Source organism: Penicillium chrysogenum (assembly GCF_028827035.1).
Source record: "Penicillium chrysogenum strain IBT 35668 chromosome Unknown utg000001l_segment0_segment0, whole genome shotgun sequence".
Taxonomy (NCBI): Eukaryota; Fungi; Ascomycota; class Eurotiomycetes; order Eurotiales; family Aspergillaceae; genus Penicillium; species Penicillium chrysogenum.
The window spans coordinates 5,222,027-5,235,846 of NW_026622749.1; the positions used below are offsets into that span (position 1 = coordinate 5,222,027).

At 49.7% G+C, this 13,820-nt stretch overlaps 5 protein-coding genes across 5 annotated transcripts; 2 read left to right on the plus strand and 3 right to left on the minus strand.

The window, feature by feature from the left end:
• Positions 1-1,317: 1,317 nt before the first annotated feature.
• Positions 1,318-2,792, plus strand: N7489_002074 (uncharacterized protein; the record flags this gene model as incomplete). The annotated part of the gene is made up of 2 exons (XM_056707829.1): positions 1,318-1,426; positions 1,480-2,792. 2 exons carry the CDS (start codon positions 1,318-1,320, stop codon positions 2,790-2,792), a joined length of 1,422 nt encoding a protein of 473 aa, XP_056572131.1.
• A 611-nt stretch (positions 2,793-3,403) lies between these two features.
• On the minus strand, positions 3,404-4,141 carry N7489_002075 (MARVEL domain-containing protein; the record flags this gene model as incomplete). The annotated part of the gene is made up of 1 exon (XM_056707830.1): positions 3,404-4,141. One exon carries the CDS (start codon positions 4,139-4,141, stop codon positions 3,404-3,406), a length of 738 nt encoding a protein of 245 aa, XP_056572132.1.
• Positions 4,142-5,165: 1,024 nt separating this feature from the next.
• Positions 5,166-7,020, minus strand: N7489_002076 (uncharacterized protein; the record flags this gene model as incomplete). Its single annotated transcript, XM_056707831.1, has 4 exons — positions 5,166-5,701; positions 5,752-6,057; positions 6,112-6,882; positions 6,957-7,020. The coding sequence occupies 4 exons, from the start codon at positions 7,018-7,020 to the stop codon at positions 5,166-5,168; spliced, it is 1,677 nt and encodes a 558-aa protein (XP_056572133.1).
• A 1,949-nt stretch (positions 7,021-8,969) lies between these two features.
• Positions 8,970-11,268, plus strand: N7489_002077 (uncharacterized protein; the record flags this gene model as incomplete). The annotated part of the gene is made up of 4 exons (XM_056707832.1): positions 8,970-9,550; positions 9,785-10,192; positions 10,247-10,506; positions 10,562-11,268. 4 exons carry the CDS (start codon positions 8,970-8,972, stop codon positions 11,266-11,268), a joined length of 1,956 nt encoding a protein of 651 aa, XP_056572134.1.
• A 1,094-nt stretch (positions 11,269-12,362) lies between these two features.
• N7489_002078 (MAPEG family protein) lies at positions 12,363-13,037 on the minus strand (the record flags this gene model as incomplete). Its single annotated transcript, XM_056707833.1, has 3 exons — positions 12,363-12,866; positions 12,913-12,961; positions 13,024-13,037. The coding sequence occupies 3 exons, from the start codon at positions 13,035-13,037 to the stop codon at positions 12,363-12,365; spliced, it is 567 nt and encodes a 188-aa protein (XP_056572135.1).
• Between the last annotated feature and the right edge of the window lie 783 nt (positions 13,038-13,820).

Below are 13,820 nucleotides of genomic sequence, written 5' to 3' on the forward strand. Positions count from 1 at the left end.
AATGAACTAATCATTGACACCAAAATTGAACAAGAACGATGGTCTTCCGCTTTTGGGAGTCTCTCTACTAGTTCGCTTCGTCTACTCCCCTGTAAGCTCAATATCTGACGAGCCAACTAGGAGTTGAAGATTTCCAAGACTACCGTTTTTACTATGGATTTTCTAGATCGTTTGCAGTGGATTTCGGAGAAGTACACCAGGCCCAATCACAACCTCCCCGGGATTTCTCCGCATACCACATACTTGAGAGATGCTCCCTTATTGGATGTACCGAATCCAGGATGTGAATGTCACCTCGGCAAAGCTCCTTGATTTGCTGCGAAGGGTCTTCCAAGGTTCTTTTCCTAGGTCGTACTTAGGGTTATCTGTGTCATATTTAGCAAGTCGGCCGCCGATAGGGCTGTGTCTGCTACATCCCTGCTTGCAAAAAGGACGCGCAATTCGGAATGTAACGATGAGGAGGCTTCTTTCAGTCTTTCCTTTTTATGTTTTAGTCTTAGTTGTAGCGTTCTAGTCTTACTTGCAGTTGTGAAGTAGTAGTCGCTTCTTTTTCCTATATCATATCTTCACGTCTATAAGAACGGTGAAGCCTAAACCCGGCCCGTGCCGGTGACCCGGAAGACGAAGTTCGGGAATTAAGAGATTTAGGAAGATTTAGAGGAGATTTGGGGAGATTTAAGGGATTTAGGCAGATCTAGACGGACAGATTAAGGGAGATTTAAGGAAGATCTATTCAGTCCGATTTGGAATCGAAGGGGCTCCCCCACCTTGACCGCTACAGGCAAGGGCGAACCCTGGGGTACCACATTCCTCAAATTCTTTGTCCCCAAACTTCTTTACTTTTTACTTTTTTTCCCTTTGTGGAGTGCGGAGTGCATGAAGCGTTTACAGTCATGATCTTCATACCTAAAAGCCAGTTGAGCATGTCTGAAAGCTCCAACTGACGTACTTCAGCTTCAAGTCGACCTTGAATATCTTGGAGCCTCAAAGTTTCGACTCGCCATACAAAGTAGTACGACACCTTGGGAATAGGGAACATTGAAAACTTCTATCTTCGAAAATCAGTCAAACTGGCTTTTCTTTTCTTCTTTTGGCTTCTTTCTTCTTTTTCTCTTGCCGGCGTTCGGTTTGTGCTGAACACAAAGGATGATATCGAGCCTTGACTTTACATCAGCACGACTGGTCCAGCCGCCATTCAACAGTATCACTTGATTCGTCCCCTCGATTGCCAACTCTCACGTCAGTTGTCTCGGATTACTCTCCCTGCAATCAACATCTCAGTTATCCCAAGCTCGACTGCCAGAACAAACATACAATATGGAGCCAAAGCTCCCCCAAGGTCTGGTGGCCATGTCAAGTGTGTCTATTAGCGAGATCATGGAGCAGAGTACATTAAGTAATGGTGCTTACAAGAACCTTTGGCAAGGTAACGTAACACCCCTACTCCTATCTCTAGACAGGCTGACTGACTACAAACAGCCTACTCGACCTCGCACCAGGCTAGTAAAGACGAGACCGAACGTCGCTTAGAACATCTCTTCTGGAGGATTTGGGGCGCTAAACAACTCTCCAACCGCATGAATACCCATACGCTAGACCGTCTTATCCTACGCATCAAGGCATCGGCAGTATTAGTCGGACAAAGGGTGGCCGTCCCATCATTGCCTGGGACTGCTGGGATTGGCGACAAAGAGGAAAAGGTAAACACAAGTTTGTTCTATATCGCACCATATCAACCCCATATTGACGGTTCATGCAAGCTCATCAATAATAATCAACCAGGCTGCGCTGCCGTAGCCTGTCCTCCTCACCCAATATTGAAAAACCCGCAACCTTCACAGGTTGAAGCACAGAAAGTAACTCGGTTGCTTCTTGACACTCCCATCGGCACAAAAATAACACTCGACCCTTCCAACTCTCCCACCGCAGACATGGCTGCTGAGCCCGCCCCCAATCCAGGTACCGTTGGCCATCAACGTCGCAAGAAGACTTCGATGAATTCCGAGTCTACTCTCGTACCCGAGAAGGCGGGCAACCAGGGTTCCAGGAAGGCATCCGCATCTACCGAGTCTACCGCCACACCGGAGAACGTGGGCCAGCAAGGTCCCAAGAAGGCCTACCTTAGTGCGGCACGCACCGGACGAGGCCCGCGCCGCCGTCCAGTCTTTAATCGCCGCAAGTCCTCGCAGACGTCCATCCCGAAAACTGTACCCCCAAGTCGCCGGCGCTCTGAGCCCACCACCAAGGCCGATGGAGCCGACACCCTCTACGAAGACAGCTATGTTGAGCTGGGTCTATTGCAGCACCTCAGCTTCCGTGATGAGGAGGACCAAATCGCGCGTGATCTGGGACGTGAAATTGCGCCTGAGCCGAAGCCCGTCAAGCCATCTGTTCCACTATTCGACGACGAATTCCTCGACGAGCCTTCCGCCATTGAGGCTGCGAAAGCAGTACCAAAGACGTCTCCTGTTCCGTTCCCCCGTGCCTCTTCCCTCCGGCACCCGATGTTAAGCCCTGAGGACTTTTGCAAGATTACCCCGTCGTTTGGGGTTATGGAGAGCCACCTCGACATGCCTGGTGGGCCGCAGCTGGCTTCTCCTGATGATTTGGAGGGCGACTGGACTGATATCGATGCTCTGGATTCGACACTTCCTGTGTTGCAGCCTTTCAAGAAGTTGGTCTCGCACCATGAGAATGTTGACCAAGGCCTCCCGGCTGTACAACCGACTGTTGCACCTGTTGTGGAGGAGGCTTCGTTGCTATCATCTATGATGAAGAGAGTGAGATTGTGATATCTTACTGGAACACAGAGTCTTGACCTGGAGGTTCCATAACTCGGGGAAGACACATCTGTTTCAGCGATGACTTTGCCAGCTCTCAACATACTGTACATTACCATGCCTCAGAGCATGCTGATCTGAAGATCTCGGAAATAGTGGATGCTTGAAGGGAGCAGACGAGCTCCACAGCAGATCCAGATTGCTATGGAAGAAAGGAGGTGGCATTCGCTTACTGTATCGAAATTGATTGCCTGTGACTCCAATACCGAAAACATTAACATGCATGATATCCAAGTGCTTCTTAGGGGTTATCCTGTGTATTCCAATTCAGCATTTGCGCAGTAAACGACGTCAGCATCTACAGATGTGTCTAAATTCAAGCCGGAGTCACGGAACTATGTCTCGAAAGTAAGATTGATGCGTTGTATTGAAATAACGCCATCATGAAAAGAGGCAAACCCACTATACACCATGACTCCCGAGCCCAAGCACCAGATACAAAAGAACAAACCGAATACAAATGCGATCACCCCCTTTTCCATCCGATGCCATCAAGGCATCTATTCATCCCAGATACACAGTAATCCCACTATCAAAGCGAGCATGCACCTCCTCAAAACCGCCTAAATCTGCCCACCCTTCTCAGCATCAAACCCACTAGCAACAGCCGACCTGCGACTCTTCAACCAACGCACCAAAACCCAAGAAGCAGACATAACCCAGAACGCCAAGTTAACAACATCAACGTAAACAGCATGACGCATACGATTAATCTTCGACGCATCACCCAACGCCGAAATAGCATCATCCGTCTTCTCCCCCTTCTCCACAGGATGAACACCAATATACATCTTCCCAAAGATGCCAAACAGCGTCAACCACAGCACGGTAACAACAAACTCCCACACAAACTGCGACAGCAGCAGCTGTCCAGCACTAGTCTTAGCCTTACGCATGACGAACGGCAAAATGAGGTGGACGGCTGCGGTGACGGTCGCCAGGAACGCGGTGACGAGCGCATACACCCATTTCGAGTGCCAGGTGTGTTTCTCTGCGTGGTCGTGGTGCACGTCTTTGCCGTACAGGCCGATGACGGTTAGGCCGAAGACGAATTGGAGGAAGCGGAGGCCGGAGAAGAACATGGAGGTTAGTTTGGTCCTTTGGTTTTCTCCGGGCGGGTCGAAGTGCATGGTTGTGCCGGGTGTTGCGCCTGCTGGATACCCGCTCATTGGGTGTTGCTCGGCGTAGGTTGGGGGGTAGACGCCGTTTTGGGTTTGGTATTTTTGGGCGTCTTTTTTGGCTTTGTGCTTTTTGGCTTGGGACCAGCCCAGTTTGAGGAGTGGGACGGCGAGGAAAGACATTTTGTTTCTTTTGATTTGGTGATGTGGTGATGGAATAGTTGGTAGTTGGAAGGTGCAGATGAAAGCAAAGGGAAATGCTTAGGATATGGCGCACAGCGCAGAGATTATGAGATATGAGAAGTAGAGGAATATGGATTCGAATGAGACCAGTCTTCGAAGATTCGGCAGACTAGATGCCAAATAAGAATGAAGCTATTGTATTGTATAGCTGGATAGGAGGACAAAGAGGAGTCCCGTATTCAAAAGGTATAATAGAAATAGAACAAAAGAAAGAAGAGTGAGAATAGAACGAAAGTGCCTGATTCCATCAATAGCATAGCCGGGGCTTTGATCTTTATAGACCAGCCCTATGCTCGTTTCCTGCACATTCGTCAGAACGTGAAAACAAAGCCCAATGTTGCTATTTTCTAACATCTGCAGTCCAACGTGAAACGCTTATCCTTTGAGCGCGCGGTACTGGGGGTTCTCCACTGTGTATCCTTGTCTTTCATCCAAAGACAGTCCGGTGGGGATGAGAAGATGAAACGGGTAGATCAAAATAGAATGCCGAGCACCCCCTGGAATCAAAAGTTAACACAAAGCTAGCAAGCTTGGTCTTGTAGAGCTTAGAACCCAGGTATCTTAGTGGGAGGAGGTCAAGTGGTTCAGTTCGCGCGCGCCAATTCGGGTTTGAGATGGTTTCAAGTGCAGTTGCTCGAGGTCCAATCAAAATACGATCTATTTTTGGGATGGATTTACTGCAGAACATACAAATCAGGTTAAGATAATTAAGATAGTCTAAAAAGATACATGTTACAAGGACATTGGATCATTTCACGTCTGATTCAGTACATATCATGGACATTACAATTACAAAGAATAACGGACTCCAACAAAGGAACTTTGAGTTGCTCGCCATAACATCTCCTTGAGAGGGGATTTCCTTCCAAGAACACCCCTCAACACCCCGAACACCCTGTCAACCCCAGAAAAATAAAACAAATGCAATGATGAAATGCGATGTTATGGGAACGCGGTAGATCGATTACGCCGGTCGACTTGCTCCGGAATCCGCTGCACCCTTAATGCCTTGAACAGACGCTGCAATCTTTGGATGGTTTCCATTGGGCAGTGGAGGCTTGAGTTCTGCGGGGGACGCAGGGGCGGAGGGTGGGATCGGCGAATTTTCATCATCATCGTACTCATGTCCTTGGTATTCATCATCCGGAAGACCTGACCCACCGGAGGAGTGATCAGCGGAAGCACGGTCGTATCCCTGCTGATAAGGCTGTGAGCCATTCTTCGATGCGTTCTTCGTAGCCTTCTTGGTCTTGCGACCCTTCATCTTGGCCTTCTCCAAAAGGCGCTTCTTCTCCGCCAGTCGCTTGCGCTCTTTGCGGTCTTTCATTTCATACTGTCGGATCAGGGCTTCGGGCGGATGTCCGAAGATGCTCTCGTATTCACAGAATTCACAAATCCAGATGTCCTCGGAACTCGGGGGTGGTGGAAGTTCGTGTATTGTTGTTGGATCTTGCGTTGACGTGCAGACAGCGCGTATGTGCTGCTTGGAGATCGTTTCTTCTTGAGGCCCACGGGAATTGACTCCGGACCTTGAGCGGGTGCTTGCATACTGGGTGGGGCCTGGTGGTTCACGGGGCTCGTCTGGGTCCCTTGTGCGGAGGAGTCCCTCTGCGTTTGGTTTGCCAGTCCGAGTGGTGAAGTGGGGGATCGATAAGGGATTGAATAATTTCGCTGCATCGCCATGCCCTTGGACGAGTCGGACTCACATGTGAAGGTGAATTGGGTCTTCGTCGGAGTAGTATTTTCTTTCTCTTTCTCCAACAGGCTGACGTTGCTGGGACCTCGAGGTGGGGACGAGTGTGTTGCGGCATTGGCAATGGCGGTGGAGATAATTCCCTGGTCAGAAGCAGAGTCACCTGGGGCAGAAGTTAGAACAAACAGTGCACTAGAAGTGGAGGGGAGATGCATACCAGAAGGGCCAGGGGATGACATCAACCCGTCCCGCCGACTGGGCGTCCGGGCATTCAACCATCCATGCTGGGCATTGGGCGATAACGGGTTCCTGCTGCTGCTACGGACAGTAGGACGTCCCATTCGACCTCTTCCTGAACCAGATATCCCACTTCCTAGAGGTGATGCAGGGTTTCCACTCCCATAATATGTGCCAGTGGCATCAGTCGGGGTGGGAACGCGTACGGGGGTGGAGTTGACCAGCCCCATACTGGCGAACTCCGGAGACAACGCAGAATGGTGTCCTCCTAAGTTCCCAGGTGTAGGTATCTTTCGCTTTTTCTTGTTGTTCGTATTCTCAAACGCGTCGTAACCGTCCCCGGTTGAAGATTTTGTCTGTGGTGTGTCGTGAGGGAAGCTATGTAGATTTCCAGACGCGGGAGGTGACAGAGAAGATCTCCGAAGAACACCACTCCTCCGAACAACCATCGGACCGCCTTCATCACCGCTCTCCAAGTCTACTGACGTCTCAAATTCATGGTTATCAGCCTCCGGTGACAATTCAGTCTCCACGGTCTGCTGCACATAAACCTTGGACTCATTCACCGCTTCTTCAGAATCCGCAGAGACGCCATAGAATATTTGAGACGCCGGCGGTGTAGGAGGATAGAATAGATTGTCGGCAGCATCAGAAGAAAGGCGTGAACGGAGGGTCCGTCGAGGCAGAGGACGGATCAGCCGATCAGGGTAAATGGTAGAGGGTGTATCAGGGGACGAATTGAATACCCCGTCTACATAGCATCGTCAGTATTCCGTCAACTATTTCATCTTTATCCTGAATTGGGGAATCCCCGATCATCCGGACCAGATGTCCCTGAGCAGGCATACTCAATGTAGCTGTCATCATGCAAGATATCCACGCTCGCCATCAACCGCCGACGATGCTATGAGGATAATATTCCAGCCCTTTGGCTCTGTCCTTTTATTCCCCCGCCACCGTATTTGCTTTTGAAGGTGCCAATAAACCAAAAGTCGGGGGTGGTGTCGAGTATCGAATTGGGGGGTAAGGTCTTCAATGTCTGTAGTCCGCGGTCATGAGCTTTTCTTCCTTTCAACAACGACTCCCGAGAAGTGCATAGGCGGTGAGGTCAACACGTAAATGGGACTCGATCCAATCTATCCAATCCCCGCGTTCCTCGCGCTGTCCACAATCCCGGAGACACGAATATCAACCTACCCACAGAAATAGTGCTATTACTCAGCACTTTGTAGATTCAAGATAGGATAGGAACCAAGGTAGGAAATGCAGTAAACTGGAATCCAGACTCTGTGCTAGAGACAAGGCAAATGAACAGCTGGAATAACTACTTAAGAGGGGTTCGGAATATGAAGAGAAAGAGACAAGTCACGGGAATTTAGAAAGCACGCTAATCTACTTTTGGTAATCGTACCCAATGACTTCGGGGAGAAATGGCATTACCTATTTACGTACGGGTATATGATTCTGAAGACCTACAATGCAGACCAGGGACCTGGGATGCACATGCTTGGTGTTATATGTGGAGGTACCACCATTTGCTATCATCAAGCTACATAACACCATCGCACTGACAGGTTCTTCGCTTGGGAGAAAAGAAAATTCCAGCTCTCCGATCATCTCCCAGATAGGTACTCCCGGTACCTGCATTCATAGGGAATTTGACATCTAAGAGCTGGTGGGAGGGATCGATTTAGTGCTGACCGTGACTTGCTGATCATACCACGGACGATAGCCCTAACTCGCGCAACGAACCTCGACCACGCGTAATCGGACCTGTTGGAACCCCTCCGGAAGGCTTTGCCCACTGCCTCATTTCGCCTCTCCAACCACCCATCCACCCTGGAGCTTGTTCGGAAGAATAATCACATCATCTATATGCTGGGAAGAGTCGATGCCATAGACTTCAACACACAACTAGACGAATGTTGTCTTGCCGACGCTGAAAACGGGCTCGGCTCGGAATCAAAGGGACATTTCATACGAAGGATGGTACAGACATACAGAACTTCAGGCGATAGGAATCATAGGATCGGTCATTCTTATTGTTCCTATACTACAGCATAGGAAGATCTAGAGTCAAGTTTTGCGACTTAAGCCTCCCAAGACCATTGGCCCGTGTTGAACCCTTCCTGGTCTCTCTACGTTATTCCCACTGGGACACATTGCATCGGCTTTTTTTAAATGAGAACTTCGCCAGCCCTATACAGTAATGCATGTCATGCTTGTACCCTGGCCAGCTCCATTTCGCTTGGAAGCTCTTTCATTGTTTTATCGTGTTGTGATAGTGGAAAAAATACAACCCTCAATTAGTGGGCCACAAAGCCATTGTACACTGTAAATATCTGATTGAAAGAATAGCAAAAAAAAAAGAAGAACACATATAAAACCGAGCATTAAATTCCTCCATAGGCAAGGAGGAGAAAAAAGTGAAACACGAAGGGCATGAGTAGTGAAAGATTCGCGCGTCGAAAGGCGTCGAGAGCGGGGAAGCCGGCGATTGGATCTTTTGGAGTCCCGTTCCGGCGCTTTTCTCCTTCTCTTCTTCCTCCCCGCCATTACAAGGAATCAGTTCTCGGACTATGTAGTCATCGGGCTCTTCATCGAGCCTTGTGACGCCTCTATACAGATCTGTGATTTCCAATTGTCCTGCTCCTTTTCACTTGACTGCACCCTCCAAGAGCTCTCAATCGCGCGCGAGAGCTCCCTCGCAAACGGCTTTTTTTTCGAGTTACTGCTGGAACCACACCAGCCAACGTCTCGAAAACCTGTTGATTTTTCATAATCTTGTCTTGAGAACTCTCTTTTATACTCTCCTAAACTCCTCAGCCCTCTCCCACCATGACTCCTCGTCGTTCCTCTCGGGCTCGTACCTCTCAGCCCTCTCCTGCCCTCCCACAACACACCAACTCTTCCTCCAGCTCCTTAAATTCTCTTACTCGAGAGAGAAGCACTCGATCAAATCACAAAAATAATTCCCCTCACGAATCGACCGGTCACCGCTCTCAGTCCCTCGATGATGCTGAAGGTGGCTCGAAGGACCTTCCACATACGCGGCAGCGCCAGCGCGCTCACGACGACGACGATGATCCACCCCGTGAAGAAGACGAGGATGACATAGATGATGAGGAAGAGGAAGTGACTCGATGTCTCTGCGGTCAGCAAGACTATCCGGGCTTGCCTGCTTCTCGTCGCGAGGCCCTCGGTCGCGGCACTATCAAGCTGGAGTCGGGACAAGTCCCCACGGATCCATCTGATCCTCTGTCAGAGGAGATTGGGAGCATGTTCATCCAGTGTGACTTGTGTAAAGTCTGGCAACACGGTGGTTGTGTCGGAATCATGGACGAGGCGACGAGTCCTGACGAATATTTCTGCGAGGAGTGCCGGAAGGATTTGCACCAGATCAAAGACGAACCTGATGGGTGAGTGAGACACCGTTATTCATTGATTTACTCGGCTCTACATATTCCTGCATTTGCTGTCTATATTTCGGCTGTTGTGCTTTGCTCTTGCTGCTTGGAGGGGCTGTTTTTTTTTTTTTTTTTTTCAGACGCAGCTTCGCGCACTATTAAACCGCCGAGGAGCTATAAGATCCAAATGACCACTCGATCTTACTAAATTGATCACCTTGAAGAAGCATACTGACAATCCGGCAGACAACGCTCCTCTACCTACCTTCCTGTTGCACCTGAACCAGTTCCGCCGCCACCACCACCACCTCCTCCTCCTCCAGCCCCAGCTACGGCTCCGGCGGTGCCCGAGGTACCTGAGGTGCCAGCAGTGCCAGTTGGACCTGTCAGCTCCACGGTGGCCCCGTCCCCCGGCCCGTCTTCTCGTGCCTCCTCGAGAGATATATCACGGCGTTCCAAGGATCCCAAGTCCCGGGCCAGCGAGAGTGCCGCGGCGCACGCCAAGCGGCGATCAACAATGAACAGCCGGGATGCTGCTTACGATGAAGAAGAATTGATCAGACGCGCAATTGAGGAAAGCAAGGCCGAGACCAAGAGCAATGCGGATGAGGCAGACACGCATCTAGGCAAGCGAAGTCGAAGTCACAGTGTGACGTGCGTACTCCCGAACAGCATTGACTCGAATAAGGTAGCTAACCAGTTACCCAGGAGCAGAGAACGCACGAAACGTCCGCGAACTGCTTCACCGTCACCTAGCGCCATCTCGAGGCATAGCAATATCGCATCTCATCCGCCCTCTGATGATGAGACTAAACCAAAACCACCGGTAAACGGGACTCGCAGGCAAAGAACTGCGTCTCGAGGCCAGCTGGAGAAGGAGCCAGCGACCGAGCCCGATGAGGGCGAGACGGAGGCTCCGGAAGCGGCCAATCGTCGGAAAGAACGATCAAGCAGGCGCAAAGGAGATGGTAAGTAACATAGCCGCAGTGCACAATTGTCCATTGTCTTACACGGCTATAACAGAATCCGAGCACGAAATCGGTTCCCCAACCAAGACGGCACCACCAGAGCGCGAACCGTCCCAAGCGAGCCCTAACACGCCGACTCCCCAAGAGCCCACGCCTGTTCGACCGTCCACTCGCAAGTCCGGTCGACCTCCCGCTCGTCGTGGTCGTGTTGGGCGAAACCAATATACGAAAGACCGGGACACCAATGGGAATGGAGATTCCGGATATATGGCGAACTCGCCGCGTCGCGGCCAGTCCCACGACATCGGCGGAGACTCCCCTCGAGTTGGCTACGGAGGTGCCAACGGAGCACACATCAATGGCGGGGAGTCAGGACGGCCAAGCAAGCCACGCCACATGCACCCACAGCGAACAACGATGAACGAGATGAAGCGCCGAGTAGCAGCCATCCTGGAGTTCATCTCGCGCATGCAAGTGGAGATGGCCGTTGCCAGCGAGAATTCCTCCACGCCTACGGGCAACGGCGACCGGGCCCAGGGCCTGCTTTTGAAGAGCATGGTTGATCAGATCGACAGTGCCATGCCATCCACACGCAGTGACGGCGGCGAGTCTGGCCCTGCAACCACAGACGGCGGCTACGGCGAGTCGTCGACGAACCATGAAAAAAATTTCAAGGATCTCAGCAGCGTCGAGATGATGGACGTGCTCACTCGCCATCTTCTCAAGTGGCAGCAGGAGTACGGCAAGTTTGGAGAACGGTAGTCTCCGCGACTACCACACTGCAGGGTTCACTCTTTCGCTCTATCCCATCTTTTGAGCTTATCCGCTGCTTCGCATCACGATACCCATCTTAATTTGCTTTTCTCGTCCTATCGATGTACACTAGACCTCATCTCAGTTGCTTTTTCTTTCTTCTATTTTGTCTTCTCCTTGTCATTCCATATTGGTCCGGCGTCATGATCATACTGGGAACAATGATGGTATGGACCTATTGGCGCCTCATCGTTTTGCTTGGTTCCAAAGTTTCATTGCCCGTCTTTTTCTATCTGTTTATTTGTGATCCATGCTTTGCTATGACTAATTATGTCTTGCTGCCTGGCTTTTACTTGTGTCTTTCGTTATTCTGGTGCCCGGGTTTCATTTTTGGTGTTGGGGGAAAAGTCAGGGCCTATATATGCCTGTTTGTCTTGTAAGACGTTTTCTTCTTTTTCTAGTGAGAATAGTATCGCTACTCTCTTGTCCACTACAGATATTCGACGTGCTAGGAACGGAAGGGTGTTCTCGCCCAGCATGGAGTATTTTATACATAGATAACTTGTCTATAGATGACACTGTTTCATAGCTGAACAGCCGAAGACTCAATGTATTTAAAAGGCCATGGCTCTCCCGAGGTCACTCGTGGGCAGCTTGCTTGACCCTGCTAAAGGTTCTGCCGAATAACCCTTGAATATATTCTTTCTTGGTACGTTACAAGGCTGCATCAAGCGTGAGCCCGAATCGCCGACTATATTTAGAGTCAGAATGCATGGTTACCTTTCCACTGCCTTGCATATTACATACAATAGGCTCGGAATTGGGTATCAATTATGTATTTCAAGACCGTATTTCGTTCGTAATTGATGATATACCGAGTCTAGACTTTCGAAAACTATTTCTTTTCCAATCATGTGGGTAGATTTGATTGCAGGCTTAGTATTTATCTTTCACCTCTCATAGGGACTAGTATGGATAGGACATCTCGAGTTGAGCTCCAACAGCTTGTCAACCTGAGACCAGCTATAATCATAGAGAAATTAAGTTGATGATCCAGTATACCTGATTCAGACGTTCCTCCTGTATTCTAGTAGTCAGATCCTTCAAGATTTCGCCAGCAGCCACAAAACCTTGACCATAGCAGAAACAGACAGCAAATGTGCAAATGACCTTATCGGCGCGAAACCGACGACATATGAAGGGTAGAAAGCGAAGACTTTCAACAACACATGAAGACCCAAGAGATTCAATATCTGCTGATCACCAGGAGCCAGTACTTGAGCGAGACATGCCCCAGCCGCAAACAATGGGAAAATCTCAACCAGCGAATGATGGGCCGACATCAGACGCAGTGGAAGACCCTCCATATTCCCGCGGTGCTTCCGAGGATGATCGTTATCGAGACCATTTGGTCTGGACATGGCTTGTCCGGCAACGGACAAAGAGCCGCTGCCGGCAAAAGTCCAGAATGCATATAGGACTGTGAGCGCGGGGATTGCACGACCAGATGCTACGTCGCTGCCAACCGTGTAGTCGATAACTGTCTCAATGAGCTTCTGGACTGTGCTTTCGGGCTTTGTAATCGCGGCTGCTACAGGTGCGAATGCCTTTCTTGTTAGTGTGTAACTATATCCAAGTATGAGGCGTACTCACTACGTATGCCGGTCCAGTCGCGGCAAGGAAGATACCGGATGGGTTGTTTCTTGATGCCAGGGTCTGTGTTAGTATATGTATCTTTAGGTGACAAGGAATATAAGGACTTACATGCCGTTGGACATGATGTCTCGAAGGATGATATAGAACTCGTGGTAATGGTGGATGAATGAATTGGAAGATGCATGAATGTCGTTAACGGCGGATGTGGCTGAATTTTATACAGCGCCCAGGATCTGTTGTGAATGGCAGATAGAAGATCGTCCGTCGGTTGTTCTCCAGCCGAGGAACTGTAGCATGATTGATGCGGGGTCCATGTCAAGCCGGAAGCTCGAGTCCTCAATTACGACCACAAGATGACCGAAGCTGTTACTATACGTGCTATAGAAGGGGGATATTCGGATACTGTCGTAGCAAAGAGTGTTGCCTGAGATACTGTAGTATACTCATCAGATATATATTCCAAGGTTCAGTAGGGCAATATCATCCGGACATATGCATACGGCCTGCTTCATGAAAAGCGCAAAGGGTATACCTCGAGAATTTTAGAGTTACGCCACATAAATAAATCTGATAAGTCAATGCCGCCTACTCCCATGGAGATTCAAGGTACAAGATCCCGGAGCCATTCCGGTGAACCGGAAACATCCCAGGGATTTGAAGCTATCCACACTGCGACTTCTCAAAGACCATAGTTTTGGTTGAGGAAGCAGATTGATGTTCGCCCTGTTAATCCGACAATATCTCAATGGATGGTTAATACCAAAAAGAAGTACCTATATCGTTGTTGTATCTTGGTATCACAAGTAGAGACCAATAGCCAGAAGCTCAACGTAAGAACTTTCTAACATCGGGACTTCCATTGTCGCACTGCGCACGATAGAAAATACCTCAGAGCAAAGTCATGT